Source organism: Rhea pennata, chromosome 19 (genome assembly GCF_028389875.1).
Source record: "Rhea pennata isolate bPtePen1 chromosome 19, bPtePen1.pri, whole genome shotgun sequence".
NCBI lineage: Eukaryota > Metazoa > Chordata > Aves > Rheiformes > Rheidae > Rhea > Rhea pennata.
In genome coordinates, this window is record NC_084681.1 from 13,817,055 (window position 1) to 13,836,827 (window position 19,773).

Genomic DNA, 19,773 nt, shown 5'->3' on the forward strand with positions numbered 1-19,773 from the left:
TCCTCCTCAAATTAAATGCTTGCCATTAAGCATGCATGGCGGGACAGTAATTGAAAGCAGTTCTGCGGCTCAGTGCTGTGAGGAGATGCTTGGGAGACACTTGGGTCTGAGCAAATCCCCCTTTGCTTTTGCCGGGGTGGCGCTGGGATCTGCCAGCAGCGGGTCAACTGTGGGAGCTTGATTCCTAACCATGAGGGTGCGTGGTCGTGAGGAGCTTTGCCTCCCTGAAGCAGTGACTTCGAGCACTTTTTTAAAGAGAATAGCCACGAAGGCTTTCTGATCGATGCAAGGATTTCTGGCTGGAAAACGAGCCAGAGCATGGGAGCTAATCCGAGAGGGGAAACGGTGCAGAGCTGAGCTAGCGTTCTGCAATGCCGGCACGTAGCAACCACGGGGCGCCCTGCAAGGACGGGCCCAGGCTGTCACCTCTTAAAATCAACCTGCTGTGTGACAGCCCTCATGCTCTTCAGTGTTTGCCTTGCAGATAAACAGGAAAAAGGAAAACCTGTTAAAAAAATACATTTCTCTTTTTTTTTTGCTATCAGGGAGGCATCCCCCATCTCCGTTGGGTCACGCATGGTGTTTCTTCCCACCATGCTTGCATCTTAGGAAAGCTGCTGCTGCAATTTAATTATCGGCCAGCCAACTGAATGCACACCAGAGCAATTAGCTGCAAGTCCCCCCTGCATCCCCAACTCCAGTTCTCCGGCAAAGCTGGAAACCCTCAGCACCGAGCCATGTTAGGTGGCAAAAAACCTGCTGGGCTGAACGCCGCTGGTCAGTGGCTCTTGCCGTGGGCACCCAATGTGTGCATGAAAACATACTGTGTGCAGGGAGAGCGAGCGGACCAAAAATGTAGCAAGGGTCAGACGGGTCCCACTGCGCCTGGGGAGGGCGAACAGCCCCACTCATCCTGCTGATGAGCAGTGTTCTTCTCTTTTCAACCCTAAACGGGAAAACTGTAGTCACTGCAGTAGAGGTGCAATGGCAGATGCAGGGAAGCAAAGTGCTCTCAGGAGGAAATTGTGTTTCTTCCCCTCTCCTCCTCGTCCTTTTTTTTTTTTTTTTTTTTTTTTTTTTTTTTCCGTATCTCCCCACCCCGACGGGGGTGGAAAAGATTTTCTTGTAATCAGACTGTTTTCTTTTTTGAGAGGCATAGAGAGAGTTTTGCAATGACAAACTGCAACCAAAAAAGAAGAAAGTTGTTGGCTTTCCAAAAATTTCCTAAAGGCTTTTGGAAAAACTAGCTTGGTGCTTATTTGAGCTGGGTAAGTTAAGGGCTGTGCCAGCCCCAGCTGCTATGGCAGGCAGCTATCAGCCAAGGCAGCAGCAGCCCCATTCCAAAGCTACATTGCAAACTACCAGGTTAATTCATATTTTATCCTTACAGGAGACTACATGAAGCCCATCCCCTCGGTTCCACAACTCAAGCACCTACAGCAATGCCTTGGCTTAAGCGACTGCAGAGAAGGGCAGGTCACTCTCTTTTTTTTTTTTTTTTTCCTGAGGCAGAAAGTATCTCCCCTAATGCTTAGTGAGACGTATAGGTCTTCCAGGAGATCTATAGGGCTTTTCCATCACCCGCTTCCCCTTACATACCCATCCACAGATACATGCTGCACCTCACGCCTGAGAACTTCGCGTGCTGCCATCACTGTACTGCACACTTCGCGTGCACTTCAGCAGCCCTGTAACACCATGGGGGGTTATCGGCCTTCACAGCCGTTGTCCACGGGCCAAGTGATGAAAATAAGATCAGCCACCACGGCATCAGGTCAGGCTCTGGATCAGGGTGGGTTTTTCTTTGTAGGGCCATAAGGAATTGGTAAGAGAGGCTGCCTTGTTACTCTGAAATGGGTGGTGACTTCCAGGCTTGGAAATGGGAAGTGGCCTAAGAGTAACAATGACTTCAATGTTAACTGTAAGAACACGAAGTGATGCGAGAAAAAGTCTCTTAAGCTGTCGAAGAGCCCTGTTACCCTGCCAATCCCCCATGTGCGCTGGGGTCTTAGTCCTTCTAGCTCACAAGGACATGGGCACCTCAGGGTCTGCTGATACCACCAGGCCAGGCAGTGATATTATTTGAATATGGTAAAGCAGGTGGCCGTGCCTTGCTCTGTGGTTAAACATCATGTAAGCAATACAAAGGTGAATTACTTTCCTCCCCCCCCAAAAAACCCCTCATCCCAGCCACTGTACCTGTATGAAGCACGCCTGACTCCTGGCACAAGAACAGGGGTCCCTGGTCTCCACCAACGTATGCCTTGGGGGCTTTATTTATTTATTTTTTTAACACTGTGTGCGTGAAACACAGAGTATTTCTGGGCTGTATTCTCTACCCTTCAATCCTTTGCTCCGGTATTTGTGTGGGCAATTTAGCACAAACCTACCTCAAAGTGTGGCTTATGCTGCGGGACCATCGCCCAAGAATCTGGAAGCCCGTTAACACCAGAGTGCTGCAGCGTCGCTCCTCTTTGCTGGATAAGCGCGTCCACCACGAAAGGGGAAATGACTGTACCCGAAGCAATCATCCTTTCGAAAGTCCCCAGAGCTCCCTATCTGCTGACAATAGTTTAAGCAACTCTTTTCATGCTTTCCTTATTCCCAGCATCTGTCCCAGGATGGAGGAAATTACAGCTCGAAACCAACTTCAACCCTACTGCCAGGCGCTCCGTGGAGGACTGCTGAGCACAGCAGCCTTCACACTCGGACCTGCATTCCTCCGTGCAGGCTCAGGAGACCCTGGCAGGAGAAACCTTAGGACGGTCCACTTTTTAATCATAACTTATTTTACGAACAGAGGCTTTACAATGGTTTAGATGCTTACAAGCATGTTTGCTATCTCCTGTGGAGGGGTACCACTAAACGCTAAATGGGAAGAAAACGAGCAGAGTGCACTGGGGCAAGACGAATAGATTTGTCCTTTTTATAAGGAGTCTCACAATACAGTGTTCAGTCATTTTTCTTAAAGTCTCTGACTTGTGGGATTAGAGGAAAAATTCATTTCCAAGGTAAATTTTAGGGTTTTGAAGCCCCAATGACCATAGAGAAAGGGGCTAATTAAAAAAAAACAAAAACAAAACAACCCCCCCCAAAACAAAACAAAACAAAAAAACCCCAAAAAACAGTGGGCAAATGAAAATCACCTGAAACAGAAAACTGAAAAAAATAGCTCTTTTAGATATCTTTTAGATAACGCTGTGCTTTCTGACAGCTTACCTTGTGGTTTTTGAGTGCCTGGAGTTTGTGGTGCTGCTACAGTGAATTTTAAAATAGAGACTTTAAGCTCAATCAAACTGTAGCACACTTCAACAGGAAATAGAAAAGGGGTTTAAAGGTCTATTCACACCCCCGTGAACACTTAACAGTAATATATAGGGCAAAACCAAGGCCTGCAGCTAAATTAAGCAAGACCAGGACAATTTCAGACCTTTGCATATCTGATCCATCTGTTTGTTGCCTGAAGACAGCACTGAGAAATCACATGGGGAAACCGGTGCAGAGCCAGAGCTCAGCAGCATGCAGCAAAGCTTGCAAAGAGTTTGTCAAAGAACAGAATAGTGTCCACCTCATCTTCTGCATGCCAAATGCCTGAAGGATTTTTCTCCAGCACTTGGGAGTGGAGCCCTACGCCAGACAGAAATTCAAATGCGTTTCACAGTACTTGGTTTCATGCAACTTAGTGCCTGGTAAATAGAGTGGCCATCAGAAATGAGTTTTTAGGATCCGACTGGGCTAGGGGTCTCAAAGTCTTACCTTGGACAGATGCTCTTCTGGTCCTGATGTCTCCAGAGTGCCTCCTCTCCCTCACTTGTCCTTCAGCGTGGCCATGCCCAGGGCTTCCGAGCTGTAGTCATACTGGTTGCTGGAAGACATGGACCGTCCCCAGGAGCACTGCAGGTTGGAGCCCCTCTTGCGAAAGGAGGATGTGAACCTGTAGAAGTTGCGGTGCCTGTTGCGCAGGTATTCCCGGTAGTTTTTGGTGAGCAGGGTGTAAAGGAAGGGGTTGATGCAGCTGTTGCTGTAGGTCAGGCAGGTCACCAGGTAGTTAATGCACTTTTGGGTTTGGGTGGTAAGCTGCAGGGAGCTGCTGTAGAGCTGCACCAGCTGCCAGATCCAAAAAGGCAGGAAGCAGGCCCAGAAAACCAGCACGATGCTGAAGATCATGATGAGGACCTTCTGCCTGGGTGATCTCTTGCTCTTCTCCTTGTGGGGTGGGTTCCTCTGGGACTCCAGGTAGGTCCTGGCCAGGCGTGTGTACAGGAAGCCAATGATGATCCCTGGGGCCATGATGCTGGTGCTGAACAGCACCGTCAGGTAGGTCCGGTAGGCATCCATGCTCCAGGTGGGTGCACACATCCTCTTCACCTTGCCCTCCGCTTTGCCCCCCTCAGTCAGCGTGACCATCAGCATCATTGGCAAAGTGAGCAGCAGCGAGACGGACCACACGGCGCCCGCTGTGACCTTCCGGTAGCCGCGAGATCGCTTCAGGGTATCCAGGGGCCGCGTGACGGCCAGGTAGCGCTCGGTGCACATGAGGGTGAGGGTGAAGATGCTGGCGTGCATGGTGAGCAGGTCCAGGCTGAGCAGGATGCGGCACCCCAGGTCTCCGAAGTACCAGTCCTGGGCCAGGTAGGTGCAGACAATGAAGGGGATGGTGGAGAGGTAGAGCAGGTCGGCCAGGGCCAGGCTCACGATGGAGCTGTACATGGGGGCAGTGCAGCGCGCCGAGTGGCACATCACCACCAGCGTGTAGACATTGCCTGCCACGCCGGCCACGTACATCACCGAGAGCACCGTGCCGAAGGCTGAGGGGAAGAGCAGGAGCCCCCCGCCGCCCGCCGCCGCCGAGCCGTTGCCCGCCGCCGCCGTCCCGTTGGGCTCCATGGGCGGCTCGGGTGGCGGCCGCGCAGCGTCGGACGCCCGCGGCCGCTCCGCCCCCGCGCAGGGCGGGTCGCGCGGCCGCGCCGCGCCCCGCGGGCCGTGCCGGGCTGCCGCTCCGCGGAGCGGCTCCGCCGGGCCGCGCCGTCCGGGGGGCCGGGCGCGGCTGCCGCGTCCTCCCGCTGCCGACGAGGCGAGGGCTCGCGCCGACCCCTCGGCTGAAAAGTTTTCCTCGGCGCTGCGCCGTGATGTCCTCGGGCTTTGCAGTGTTAGCGCCTCTGGCGAGCCGGAACTCGTTGCTTTGCTTAATTTTGCGGAGGCAGGTGAGGAGACTGCCCTGGGAAGGACTGTAGGGAGAGGCAGGGATCCCTCTTGCGTTCCTCGGGTGCGTAGTGTTGGAGGTACATTCAGAAACGGACGGAGCTAGAGCTGCCTACGAAACTGGAGTAGCAACAGTCTGCGTTTCTTTGAAGTAGCTTGGATTTTTATATGCATTTTTTCCTTTGCTCTGCACAGCGCAGCAGCGTTACGGCAGGATTTCAGTTTGAGCCGCAGCAACAGCTGATTCATCTGAATAGTTTGCAGTACAGAATGTGATGAGTGAGGTTCGCAGAAACAACTTTTGCAAACAGTTACAGGCAGGCACTGTGGGGACAGTTGCCAAAGCACCGACAGCCTTTGCCTCTCCATCTTCTTCTAAAGAAAGACGAGATTGGGGCAACGCATATTTAAAGGGGCAGTTTTCCATGCCACAAGAGAGAAGCCTCTGCGCAATGCCCACTGATTTCCCATGGAAATGAGCTGCCTTTTGTGCCTTCAAACACTTCTGCACGTAACCGGGCTTCCTCAAGTGACGGCTCTGTGGTTATTTACTTGTTTTACTCCCTGCTCAAAGTGCTTTTGTGAGCTCTGCCTCTCATTCTCTGAAGCCCCCTACAGAGTGGCAAAACTCCTGTCCACTGACATGAGCAGGATTTAGCACTATAAAAATAATTATATTGAGTACACAGGCGTAATTCACTGTGAAGTTAACCAACACATGCCCAGTTCTGCCTCCTACCCGCTGTTGTCCAGGAGTGTGCATGAGTGTGTTGTCGGAGCTCTGCAAATACTTAAATAATGTTGACTAAAGTGGCCCGGGTGAAAATATGAGTTGAACACTGGTGGGGGGAGAAGACTCGCAAATGAGGTTTTTTCAGGTGGTGATTTGCTCTCTTGAGATTCAGCTCTTGCGCTGGCAGAATTGAAACCTGGCCTCTGGGATGGGAGTTTTCTTCGCTCCAAATTGGGGTGGCCTTGCTGGCGGCCGCCGCTTCACCGGGGCTCTCTCCCCACCGCACAGCGCTTCACGGGATCGTGTGCCATGGGCCCAGTCAGGAACTGGCTCGAGGCTCCCGCGCACCCTGAGAATCGGATGATGCGAAGCTTTTGCCATCCTTTCTTCTTTTTTTGGTTTTGAAGCTCTTGTCTGGACTGTTTTGTCTTTCGTCTTCACTTTAACTGCCAGGGCGGGCGGCCAAAAATTCACTGCCATGTTACCAGATTTGTTTTGGGCGATCACGTGAGGTGGTGGGAACGAGCAGACTGATACTTTCTCCTGAACGGAGAATTACAGAATATGTTTAGCAAGAATCTTCTTCTAATCTTTTTTCCCCCTGCAGAAGAGTATTTAACTGAGCAAAACTAAGCATTAATGAGTCCCTGAGACACTTGTTTTCTTAAACATGCAGGATGCCATGGGCGCTTATTCCTCCTCTTCAAAACGAGCCATTCTACAGCTGAGTGAAGCCTGTTCTTCCCTCCCGAGTTCTGCACTCGCCATTTCTTCTGCACCCCTGTAGGGACTGGCACAGCACTTAGCGCCTGATGGAGTTGGGCCTGGAGCATATGACAACTGTGATCAATCAGACTTAGAAAGGGGACGAGGTAGGAGTCTGGAATACCGATGTTTTATGTTTGTCTGGGTACCCAAGAAACACATTTTTAGCAGCGGAGATGACAGGCTCCCGAGAGAAGTGTGAATTTTCTGTTTCTCCAGATAATGAAGAAAGGACTGCAAGTGCCTTTCTGGAAGATGTATTTTAATTGAAAAACAATATGGAGCTCCCTGTGGATTTACGGTCAGAATAAGTCCTCAGGGATGTATTACACACAAAGCCAAGTCATCAAGGATCTAATTGTCTCTTACGAACCTCAAAAATCTGTAAATCTCATGTGTTTTTTCTTGTAATATTCTAAAACGTATCGATATGAAAATGATTGGTATTGTACTTTATATGCAGAAGTTCCCCTGTGGGAGGCATTTCTGCTACTGCACAAAAACAAATCCAGCCATCTTGAACTGTAGCACGATTTTTTGCATTTTATTGCCTGTTTTGAATAGGAAGCTTTTTCAGGCACTCAGTGCCTAATTTTAGAATTTGCTAACTAAACAGTCCGCTTCCGAGGAGGTTGATAATAGCAGTAGATAGTGGTTGACAGGATGGGAACTATTGGAATAGCCATGTCCGATGTCTTTTTTATAAAACCTTTGGTTTGCTCCTGGAACAGCTGGTGCTCCAGTGTTAGTTATGATGGTAGGTAAGTGTATGGTGGGCCACTGAAAGCTGCACTCTTGGCAAATTGAAAGCAGCCTCTGATTACTCCATTCAGCCATGGCAGGCTTCAAAAGTAAGTGCAGGCTGGGCAAGGAGAAGGAGGTGACTGAGCCTACATTTGGAAGCAGCTGGCTTACTGCTAGGGAGAGTCACTGAAGCCCTCTTGAGGCAAATTTCTTTACCAAATTTGACTGTTGGGAGGGAATTTTGCACTTGAGGATAGGGAACATGTGAAATGCCTGCTTTTCCTCTTTCTCAAGGTACTTTGGACCCTTGCCGTCCAAACTGAATGATGCCACAGTGCGCAGGTCCACCCTTGGGATGGGATTTCTTTTAGCTCCACTAATGCTACCTTCTTACTCGGTCAGGTGAGTGCTGCCATTTCTTGCAATGTTGTTGTGCCCTGTCACCATGTAGCCACTGCCTTTTCTGTTGGATTCCTACTCACCAAGAAAGTGAAATGATTTAGCCAATCACCAGGAAAGGATTTGTTTTTTGCTAAGTTCAGAGAGTTCCTGATACGACTTCCAGATGAGACAGGTAGAGTTTGAGCCAGCTCTGGAGAAGCCCAAGGGTGAGTTTCATTTGAGCTCCAAACACACAAAATCACAGAATGGTTGAGGTTGGAAGGAAGCTCTGGAGATGATCTAATCCAACCCCCCTACTCAAGCAGGGTTGTCTAGAGCAGGTTGGACAGGATCACACCCCCACTGCCAAAGGAGACCCATGAATTCATTTCTTAATCCTAAACCAAGAGGTTCAAAGCTCCAAGTAATCAACTGCGAGTTTAGTGGCTATAAATGAAATGTAATGTTCTAGTGGAAGTGGATGACAATGAGGTATCGAAGGCAACTGCTGCATAACATCCCACAGGACACCTGGTGACTGATTTGGCTGTACTGTTTAAATGAATAGCCTGTGTTATACAGAGCCTTTTCTCAAGTTGCTAACACACCAATATGTAATCTCTGCAGTTTGGCAATTGAATCTTCTTGGAACAATGTTTATTTAGACTCTGCAATGATGTGCATAGGTCTTCATTTATCTTTGAAATTGTTTCTGAATTAAAATCTTCACTCAAGTGCAAAGGATTTCTCGAAACCATGGACCATGCACAGCATAATCCATTGATCTCAGTAGAATCACTCCTGGTCTGCAAAGCTGGCAGCAAAAGCAAATTTGGTCCACTTCTTCTGAATGCTTGTCATTAATACTTACATTTCCGTATGTCTTATACAGTTGAACATTGCCTTAAATAAAAATTTAGAGGTATACTTTAATTGAAAGTTGCAGCTATCTCTTCCCACTCTGGTCTATTAAGAGGCAAGTTTCCCAGCACAGTAGGATTCACTGGAGAGAATCTGAACCCTCTCCAACATCTCTTAAGACCGCATAACAGACCGCATAACATGTGGCAACGATGTGCTGCCTGAATGGCTGTGAAGTGGCAGCGGGGGACGCTGGGTGAAGGGATTTGCTCAGAGGAGGCCTGGTGAAGCTGTGCTGCACCACGGCCATGTGCCATACATGCTGCCCAGGGCCATGCGTGCAGAGCAGGGGTTGTCTCCAGGGTGTCACTCTGCTGGGCATTGCATGGTCTGGCTCTGATAAAGATCAAGAGGAGCACAGCAAAAGGACAGTGCTAAAGGAATCATGATGCTTGTTTGTCTCTGGAGGGGCTTGAGGGCTCATTTTTAATTTTTTTTACAACTTCCAGACAATCAGAAAATCGGTGTTCAGAAACTCAAAGACCTAACAGCTAACCAGTAACAACAGCCTCCAGGCTGCGCATAATCAGGTACATTCACTATTCTTTCCTAAGCAGCCTGGGACTAGATCAGCATATTTATGCAAAGGCTACTAATACTTTTTTTACTGAAGTCGTCCCAGAGCTCAGGCGCCTACAGTTAGTCTAGAAAATGGAATATTTGATTTTCCCCCAGTAATACTATGTTTTTCTTGTCGCCTGGCAGTTCGCACAAAGGCTCTGAAGTACATGACATACTGCAAAGAGAACATCAAAATCTGCTGTGCCATATGATCAGATCACATTGCAAAAGGCAAGTTCCTGGCTCCGCAAGGCTTCAGAGCCATGAAACTATTCCATGCTTCCTGATGGGAATTCATACCTTTGCCTTGATCATCCGCAATAAATTGTATGTATTTGCTCTCATAACATATAATGTTCATTTTTCCTTTTGATGTAAAATATACCTAGGGTCAATAAAAGCATGGTGCAGTAGTCCTGGAGACTACTAGTTTTCTAGTCATCTCCAGAAGAGACATTATGTTGATATAAGTATCCCCAAGTGGTGAGTTTGATGTGAAGAGCATATCTCTGAGGGCAAGTTTGCAAGATGTCCTCTTGCTGGCCACAAACAAATCTTTTTAAACTTTCATTTTTTACAGTCTCCATTTACAAAATGAGGATAATTTCTCCTGCGATTCCTCCATCAGCTATTTGCAAGTCTTCCAGCTCAGTCTCTGTTTTGACAGAGGCTGGGCCATGTTCTGGCAGCTGCATCCCTCTAGGAAATCAGTATTTGGAAGTCAATTGGCATGCTTGCAGCCATAGAGGAATAGGGTGAAACTCATTTTTCCCATTCAGGTGCCAGGTATGATGCTAATGTGGGACCTAGGCAGAGCTCTCCTACCTTCTGTCATCCTCCCCTCAGTAAATTTGCTACTGCGTGTTATGGCCAAGCATTTATTTTGTAGGGACTGCCAGGACAATTCTGGTAGTGATGATGCACAGATCTGTGGTTTCATTGAACAAGTACAATCAAATGGTTGTTTAGAGCAATAGCTCACAGAAGCTGCTTCAGTGACTTCTACAAAATAAAGAGCAAGAGATGACAAAAAGAGGGACTAGACTATATGAGAATAATTGTTTCTCAACAAAAGGTTTCAAATAATTTGCCATGAGTTATGTGCAAATCTTCGACTGAGAATCACTTTGATTAAAATTTAACATTAAAAAAAGAGGGGATTTATCTTCAATAGGATTTTCCTGCACTGGCCTCAAAGGGCAAAATTAAAGATAAACATCAGGGAGAGGACGGCTAGGACAGTGCAGCTGAACAGCTTAGGGCTTTTTGTGCCTGTTTACGGGAAGCTGAGAGCTCTGCATGAAGGGCTGCAGGAGCATTGCTCAAAGGAGAGGAAGCACTACGTAGGGAGTTATTAAACTCAGAGAAAAAGCCACGCCTTGGGGCTGTTTTTGTCCAGCTCTCCAAGTCAGCCTTTTCTCTCCCATTAAATGCAACTGTAAGATGCTACTGTGGTGCCTGAAGGCCAGCGGCTCTGACATACTTTTCCTCTTTCTGAGCTGCAAGCATAAACCTAGCAGCAAGGTTGCATGTCCTTTGGCCTAAGATCTTGAGCAACAGCTCAGGTACAAATAAGAGTTGGTTTTGTAGTCTTCCTAACAGAGACACAGAGAGTATATTCATCTTCTTGCCTGGATTTGGAAGCAAGATTGTTGTTTAGTCCTACAGAGTACTGGAGGAGAGTCTCTGGACCTTGAGATACAGGTAGAAATAAAAATATTTCTAAGGGTAAGTTATAAAATCTGGGCTAAAAGCAGTGTTATGAGGTTTCTGGAAAGACAGGATAAAAGGCTGTATTGGAGGAAAGAATTGACCTCACAGTTTTCTTCATAGCCTCCAATTAGGGGACGGACTTTGCTGAAGCCCAGAAGAGGGACTGGGATCCCTATGCCTTCCTCAGTGCTCAGAGGGAGGAGCTGCAGGGACGCTAACAGTTTTACCTATCAACATCAGACAAGGTTTGACTGCTGAGGAAGAGCCTAACTTTTTTTTCTAGATAGCTTGGACAAGAGAAAGACAGGAGATAGGTATTCTCTGTTAGGGGGAGTAATCAATCTTTCTCTTTCAGAGTCCAGGTTGGTGAGCTGTGGGCTGGAATATCTTCCTGAAATGGGAGAAATAGCAGAGGATATGTGTTTTTTCACTTCCCAAAAGACTCTTTTTTCCCCACTTCCCCTTCCTAATCTGTTCAGAAACGTCTCCCTGTTGCTACCATGGAAAGGATAGAAAAATATCTGACAAAACCTAACATGCTACAATTCAGGTGGCTTTTAGAGACTCTTGTTAGATATTGGTAGAATGATGAATGAATAGCACCAAGACATTTGGCAGCGTTATGACTTGACTTGCCTGGGCTTTATGCTCTCGGTGGCCCCAGGAGTTCTCATTCCTGTGCATTGCAGCTCTGAATTAGCAGAGTACCAAAGGAAGGAGATGATAAGAATATTTGTCTCCCAGCAGAGTGATGAGACATTGACTCAGGTTTGGCTGTTGTCCTAGCACATTGTTTGCTGATTGCAGGTGTTTTCTCTGCTCAGTCCTTGAGGTGTCACAGCGCTGTTACTTGGCCAACATTCGAACAAGCATCTCTGAAAACTCAAATACTGAGTGAGCATTTGAAAGAAGTAGCTGGTTTACCACTGGTTTGATAAAGGCATGTCTAAGCTTCTTCCAGTCCCTCTGTTGCTCCTCAAATGGGCAATTTTGTTACCCTTAGAAAAGGGAGACAATGTAAAGGTTTTCCAAGCAGCCTAATATGCTTCTAAAGCCAACATATTATTTTTTTCAAGGACTTAGATATGTAGGATCATATATTTGATTGAAAATCAGGGGCATTTAGGCATTGAACCAGTTTTGAAAGTCCAAGCTGTAGCAGAAAGGCAGAGCCTAACCCTCCAGTGTCCATGTGGAGCTCCTGGCTCCTTGGTAAGTGGTCAGACTCATAAGACAATGTTGGGGGAGACCTATGCACCTGTTACAAAAAGTAGCCATAAAAGGAGCTATCTATGATAGGGAAGGAAAGGGATTGAACATTGTCACAGTGATCTGTGATAAGATCCTTGCTTATAGCACCTGCCTCTGCTCAGGCTCATCAGCTCTTGAACTCCTCGTTATTGCTATCAACACTAGATTTGCTGCTGGGATGATCCACGCCTTAGTTTCCCATTGCAATTATGAAAGAACACATGGGGAGAGAGCAGAACAGTGATTTGGACCAGGCAGGCTGGATGGTGTGGCTACCTCCTGAACTGTGTGCTCTCAGCCATAACTCTCCTGGAAGCTCTGTGCTTAGGAGAAGAAATTTGCTGCAGATCCTCGAGGGGATCAGCTTGAGGGAGGGCACCAAGGAACCCATGAGGTGTCTGACAGTATTATACAGCCTTGCATGTGTGAACCTGCAGAAACAAAAATCCTTGTGGGGTTATGTAGCAGGGTCTGAGACCAGCAGTGGCACATAAATGTTGGACATGGATGCTAGAAGAAATAGATTGTTGCCTAGGAAACCTTGACTCATCTTGAGTACTGCGTCCAGTTCTGGGCTTCCTAGTACAAGAGAGACATGGAGCTACTGGAGAGAGTGCAGCGTAGGGCTACAAAGATGATCAGAGGACTGGAGCATCTGCCCTATGAGGAATGGCTGTGAGAGCTGGGCCTGTTTAGCCTGGAGAAGAGAAGACTGAGGGGGGATCTTATCAATGTGGATAAGTACCTGAAGGGAGGGTGTCAAGGGGATGGGGGCTAAACTCTTTTCAGTTGTCCCATGCGACAGAACAAGAGGCAATGGGCACAAACTGAACCACAGGAAGTTCCGCCTGAATATGAGGAGGAATTTCTTCACTGTGAGAGTGACAGAGCACTGGAAGAGGTTGCCCAGAGAGGTTGTGGAGTCTCCTTCTCTGGAGATATTCAAAGCCCGCCTGGATGCAACCCTGTCTAACATGCTCTAGGTGACCCTGCTTGAGCAGGGAGGTTGCACTAGATGATCTCCAGAGGTCTCTTCTAACCTTACTGATTCTACGGTTCTATGATTTAGACCCAAGCACCTTTCAAAAATACAATTTCAGCATTTTTTAGAATGTTGCTCTATATTTGTTGCATGCTATTTTTCTCTGGCAATGGAAGCTGTCTGTACCGCATTATATATTAGGCTCTTTAAAGCATAACTAGTTATATAATTATTAGAATTATATCTGCATCTGCAACTAGGATGTATCTTACCATACCTAGTATGTAAGACATGCTAATTAAATACCAATTAATCATTTTAAAAAGTGAGGTTTGACACTAAATAGCTATCACTGGAGCAGTAAATACTCATTGCTTATGAAGAATAAATCAGGTGCGTTTTAATATGCAACCCCAGTACTATATAAACACATATTGCCAATTATTTAGAAAGGATTTAAAATGCTGTTTATTCATATTACGCAACCACTGCTGACTGAGTGGCAGTATGAATCTGAGTGGCAAATACATTATAATGTATTTGACTGCTTTTACGTTTTTGCACATTAATACTTCCAGCTGTTCACACTGTGCTGGCTCGTGTTTCAACCATTGGAAAATATACAAGTTCATTAAGTTTTCCCTATGAGGTAGGTGGTTTTCTCATGCTTAATCCTTCAGATAGGCCACTGGAAATGAGTCTTTGTGTAATTTGAAGCTTTATGACTATAACAGGGTGTCTTACATAGCTTTATCTGCAGGTATCTGAAACTCTGGGGAAGATCTGCACAGAGACGAGAGCATTCGATGCTTCTGATTTAAGAAACATTCAAATTTGCTGCTGCCAGAAAGGGAAGCAGGCTTTTGTACGTTCTGTCTCTTGTACAAGTTTTAGCTGTAAATTTGGAGTTGTATTGTAGACCAGCATTGTCTTGTCTTGTGGGAACTAGTCCAAGTTAAACCAGCAGAACTTACTGGCTGCTCCCTAACACAATAATGTGATAAGGAGCAATCTGAAAGGCCTGTAGTGTGTAATCAAGCAGGGCAACCACGTTAAGACATCGCTAGTAATGCTTCCAACAGAGCCTTTCCCAGTCTTGAAGATGGAGGACACCATGCTTGTCCTCCCATGCCTAAGCATACCCAGGATAGGAGAGGGCAGTAGCACAAGGAAGTTGTGGATGCAAAGAAGGAAAGTGGAGGGTAGCCCAGGCGGAGCTGGTGTGGATGGGATAGCTCAGCTCTTCCTATTAGACCTGAAGCTTGGTTTGCTGTAGCATTGCCCAGCCTTTTCCCATGCCGGGTGTTTGCTTTTGAGCCAGTTTTGCCTTGGAAGCTGTTTCCTCCAAGAAGTAGCAGGCTGGGGAAATGAAGCTGTTTGGTCGTCACCAAGTGTTGAGGTGCCCAATAACTCCCTGCTGTTGAGGCGGCCCACAGCGTTCAGCCGATGCTGAACCTCCAGGCAGGAGATGTGGCCTGGCATCTCACGGTGGCCTCTGCTATGCTTCCAGGCACCTCAGCAACATGCAGTGCAAAGGTTTTCCCACATCAAGGTAGGACTGGGACTTTGGAGATTTCCCTAGATCACCCCATATCACTTCTCAGAGAGTCCTGGGTGCCAGACTCCTGGCACTTCCTCTGCTGTGCCCTGAAAATAAGGGAGGAAAAGTCAGGGAAGGTGCTAAGTACCAGGGCACACTAACCAAGAATGGGTGGGAGGGATGAAATTAATGGTACTTTGCTAAATTACCACTTTTTAAAAGTGCCTGTAACTTCTCTAATCAGTTGTTGTGCTGTGTATGCACGTGCATTCCAGCATCAGTTAGTGTTGACTTATCATTCTTCTTTTCTGTTTAGTTTGTTCATCCTTATTTTTAGAAATCAGACTCACCAATTTTCAGGAGCTTTGCCTTTAATTTCTGGAGATGGTGATATCTTAAATGCATGGTTTCAGCTCATTTGGTTTCATTCAGAAACCAATCAACCTGAATCATCTTCAGCGGTGAGTAATGAAACTAAGTTCAAGCACTTCTCAAAGGGTTTTCCTAAGGCACTCATCTGAGCACAAGCTGTGCTGCATTTATAGGACAATTTAGTTGTGAAGCTCACTTGAGACTTCATCAAGAAGATAAGAGAGTACTGCTAATTATTCTAATTTTTCAAGTCAAGATATCAGTTTACCAGAATGGCTCTTTCAAGTTACCGGAGCTCTCCTCTACTCCAGTAAGCAGGAACAAGAAGGATAAATATTCAGTTTGGTGTTATTTATTCTCCTGATCATGCTATTTCTCAATAGAGAAATACGTATTTCCTATTCTGAACAGCAAGTCTGGCTAACATATATTAACAAGAAAAACACCATTAAAAATTTTTTTGATAGCCCTGATGAAAAGCTACTCTGAATGGAAAATTCAGAAGCAATAATAAGAGTGACACGATCACTCTTTGTTCACATTACTAATAGAAATGTAAAAAAGAAAAGGGGGAGGGGATGTTAAAGGATGTTAAAATAGTTTACCACTGTGGAACCCAGTCATAATCCTGAATCTCTGGGAGATTTTTGGTTTAGAGAGATTAGGTTGGCTAGCTGCATTCTGACAGGCTCAGAAAATGCAATGGCCATGTAGCAAAAGAGAGATATTTTTACATGTTTCAAGAAGGAAAGGTCTCTTCCTGACAAGAAAGTCTTTTTCTCTTCAGTTGAAACATAATCCTGGCACACACCCATAATATGTCTGCCAGCTCGTAACACATATTAATCACTGCAAATTACTTCAAGGCAGTTCAAGGATATATCAGGAGAATGGACACAGAGCCTTTAACCTTTGAATTCTGTGTTCATTTGTGAACCCAGCTGATGTTAACCCTGAGTAATTACTGTCCTGTGGCTGTTTGGTGGTTTGGGCACAATCTGCGGATGGATCTCAAGCCAATTGCCAGAGAAAACAGAAGGTGAGAGAAAACCACCAAGGCTGAAGCTAATGGAGTTAGCCTGGGATTCGATTAATGACAGAGAACAAACTCAAAGCAAATTGGTAGGGTAGCATAGGGAATGCGCTTAGGCTGTTTCTTCTCAAAAGATAAATAGGTGATTTTACATGTTGTCACAGACTTCTCTCATTAGGCTAAATTCACTTGAGAGCGTTTTTTCCTTCAGAAGAAAATCATGTGGAAGAGAAATATCTCAGCAATAAAGTGGGATATAAAAAAAATTAATGATTTTTATAGCAAAGTTAGATATGAGCACTGGTAACATTATAAGTTGTGGTATTCCATTTTTCATGACATTTTTTCCCCCATTTTTTCTTTTCAATGTATGTTTCTGTCTGCATAAAAGTGCTCTAGATTTGAGAGGAGAGTTCATGATTTGGCTCTTTTGTTTGATGTTCTCAAGGCCTGCAACCTGGCAGCATTTAAGCTTTTGCTTCTAGCTTTGTCTTGGGAACAGTGAGCAGCTTCTCTGATTGACAGGTGGAATTAAGGGGTACTTCTCCCAGATTAGAAAACCTTGGCTCTTTGTTTTTCAAACAAACTCAAAGCACCTTCCACTGCCTTTTCAGTCTTGATGTCTCAGTGGAGATGATGGTAACCGAGATGAGGAGAAGAGCATGTCTGCAGTCTCCAGTGGTGAGAAGGTTGGGAGAGCACTTGCTGTTCCCAGAAGCTTCATGAAGGTGGGAGAACATTGCTACTCCTCTTCTGCACAGGTTTCAGAGCCTTGACAGTGCTTCCCTCCCAGAGGTGGAATTGGGGGTTTTGGGTAATTTATTCTGCTTTTGGGTAACTCTGTGGAGCTGTGCGCCTTGAAGGTGGTGAGCTGGGACAGGATGCTCCGGTGTCGGTGGCTATTTCGGGAGAGGAGTCGAGAGCGTGGTGAGCAGGAAGGAAGAGTCTGCCCAGAATAAAGCGACACCATGGAACAAAGTGTTCCCCTGAAATGTGTTCTGCAGCCGGAATAGCAGCAGTGCTTCTGCCAAGTGAGGGGCCTGCTGTAGGAACAATTTGGCAAAGGGGAAAATACAGCCAAATTTATGTTAAGCAGCCTGGTAGTGGGTGGTTGGGTTATGCAATCTTGCTGCTCATCAGAATTCATTATCTCTTGCAAAGTGTCACTGAATGAACAGAAAACTCCTCCCTCTCTCTCTCCAATAACAGCACCTCCATTCAAATCCTTGCAAATAGGAGGATAGAGGATGTAATAAAACCCTAATTGGGAACCTGGAGGGCAGAGCTATAACAGTGAGTTATTGCAATGTCAGATATTGCTGGCTTTGTTGAATCTTTGTCCTGCAAAGGATGAGCCAGAAAGAAATCCTAAAAGGAGTGACAAATACGATACCATTTCCCTTCAGTGTGCTCTTCTGTAAGTGTAGTCATTTCTGGGAGGCACATCAAGATTGCTGCTGTGGGGGATGAATGAATTCCCATGAATGGAAGAATCGTCAGCATGTAGAAATCAGTGTGTTTTTTTTGCCTTAGAAAGTGAGATTTTAGTCTGACACTTGTGCTCTACAGCTTCTGCAGTTTTGCAGTGTACACATAAGAACCCTGTGTTACAGAGTGTTGGAACAGGTTGCCCAGAGAGGCTCTGGAGATACTCAAAACCCGCCTGGATGCAACCCTGTCTAACATGCTCTAGGTGACCGGCTTGAGCAGGGAGGTTGGACTAGATGATCTCCAGAGGGTCCCGGAGGTCAGTCCAGAGGTCCCTTCCAACCTCACCGATTCTGCGATTCTGTGTTAGTTGCTTGCCTTGCAAATTAAGGAAATCAGGCTAATTTATTGCCACGGGCAGTAATTTTGACCTCATGAAGGTGAATTTCAGATTAATATTAACTAAGGGTTAATTAAGTGCACATCTACCTTGTCCCTTGTGAGGTCTCATGCTAGGAGCAAAGAAAGACTCAGCAGTGGTTTTTGGATCTTACAGAGACATCAGAGCTGAAAGCTAGGAGAAAGTGGGTTTTGTTTCCTTTCACTTTTTACATTTCTTCTGCTTCCCCCCCCCCCCAGCGGAAGGCTCAAGTTCTCACAAGAGAAACAAAAGTTTGTTCAGCTCTCTACGAAGACTGATCTGTTAAAAATACAGTCCAGCATCCCTTTAAATGGTATTTTCCATACAAAAATGTTTATTTTTTGGGAAACTACATTGGATGGAAAAAACCCTCTGCATTAGGAAAAAAAAAATAATAATAAAAAACAGTCTACCACTTCCTAGCAACTTCAATATTTAAACGTTTCCATGGTTCAACTGTGGTTTCATGGAGTGAAACAATTAGAGATAATGCAAGCTCTTAATTTTAGCTACAGTTAACTGATTAGATTATTTCCTTCTTAACTGAGGAATGAAGGCTTCCTGCACTAGAGACTCATTCTGACTCAATGAATCCTAGAAATGTTAATGTTTGAGCTGAAAAGAGTGTTATTTTTTTTTTTTTTTTTAAAACTTTTATAGATGTGGTAAAGGAGCAAAGCAAGCTAGGTAAAATCTTGGCGAGATTTTGCGGTGAGTTGCCCTAAACTGCAATTAATAGTTGCTTGTTATTAGTAGATGCAGCTCCGTGATAATCTGAATCAGATAGTTTTAGACCTCAGGTCTGAGGAACCAAACTCTCCATCAGGGCAATGGTTTCCAGAGCATTGATTGAAAACAGACATTTGCAAAGTGTGTGATAAATGTTCTGCAAGCGGTCTGTGGGATTTTGTAGTCCTTTAACACTGGGAATGCTTTGTAAAGGAAGAAAACAAACAAACAAAAAAAGAATTGCTTCCAAAAAACTTCTGGCTGCTGTTCTTTTTGCGCTGGTTTTATAGACTGACAAAAGGACAAAGCAAAAATGAGTTTGAGAATTTTTTTTTCCCCCTTCATGACACTTGGGAACAAAGCCAGATTTCAAAATCCGAAAATCCTTGATGACTTAAAACAAACAAACAATCAAACAAAAAAACCTCTCTTGCACAGCAGTAGCAAGAAAAAGAAACGCTGACACTAATACTAACAGTTTCGCAACCAGAAGCGCCCGAGGGGTCTCTCGTGGTAAGGTAGGGTGGTGAGGAGAGCTGCGCTGGGGCAGACTCGGGCACCTCTTGCTTCTGCGTGTGAATCCCTTAAGTGTGCAAACCTGGCCTCTGCTCTGGCTGCTCCATCACTTCCCAGGAGCATTGGATGATTGCAAAAAAATTTAAAAAAATTTTTTTTTGGGGAGGACAAGTTTTTGCTGAAGATGACTGTCTGCATGGCAATTAATAGGTGTTCCTGTAAAATGGGTGAATAATGCAAAGGCTACTGAAAGAAAACTAGTGCCAAGCTTTCAAAGCACAAGGAGTAAAAAAGATGAGAGGGTGCTATGTGGTTAAGGGAGGCATAAGGTCCAAGCTCCTTCCCTAGTGAGAAAGGAGAGCTTTTTGTATTTCTTTGGGAAATTATGGGCTATGTTTCTGTATAGGTCCCATGCCGCTATTTTAGGATATCCAAAGTTTGGAAATCTTGCTTTTCTCCTGTTATTTTATTTTCCTTGTAC

General features: G+C 45.7%; 1 protein-coding gene and 1 long non-coding RNA gene across 2 annotated transcripts; one reads left to right on the forward strand and one right to left on the reverse strand.

The window, feature by feature from the left end:
• Positions 1–3,807: 3,807 nt before the first annotated feature.
• On the reverse strand, positions 3,808–4,887 carry LOC134149024 (urotensin-2 receptor-like). The gene has a single exon (XM_062591788.1). It carries the CDS (start codon positions 4,885–4,887, stop codon positions 3,808–3,810), a length of 1,080 nt encoding a protein of 359 aa, XP_062447772.1.
• Positions 4,888–6,676: 1,789 nt separating this feature from the next.
• Positions 6,677–9,522, forward strand: LOC134149174 (uncharacterized). Its single transcript, XR_009960372.1, has 4 exons — positions 6,677–6,807; positions 7,739–7,846; positions 9,196–9,276; positions 9,452–9,522. It is a non-coding gene; the product is annotated as an uncharacterized LOC134149174 (long non-coding RNA).
• Positions 9,523–19,773: the final 10,251 nt, after the last annotated feature.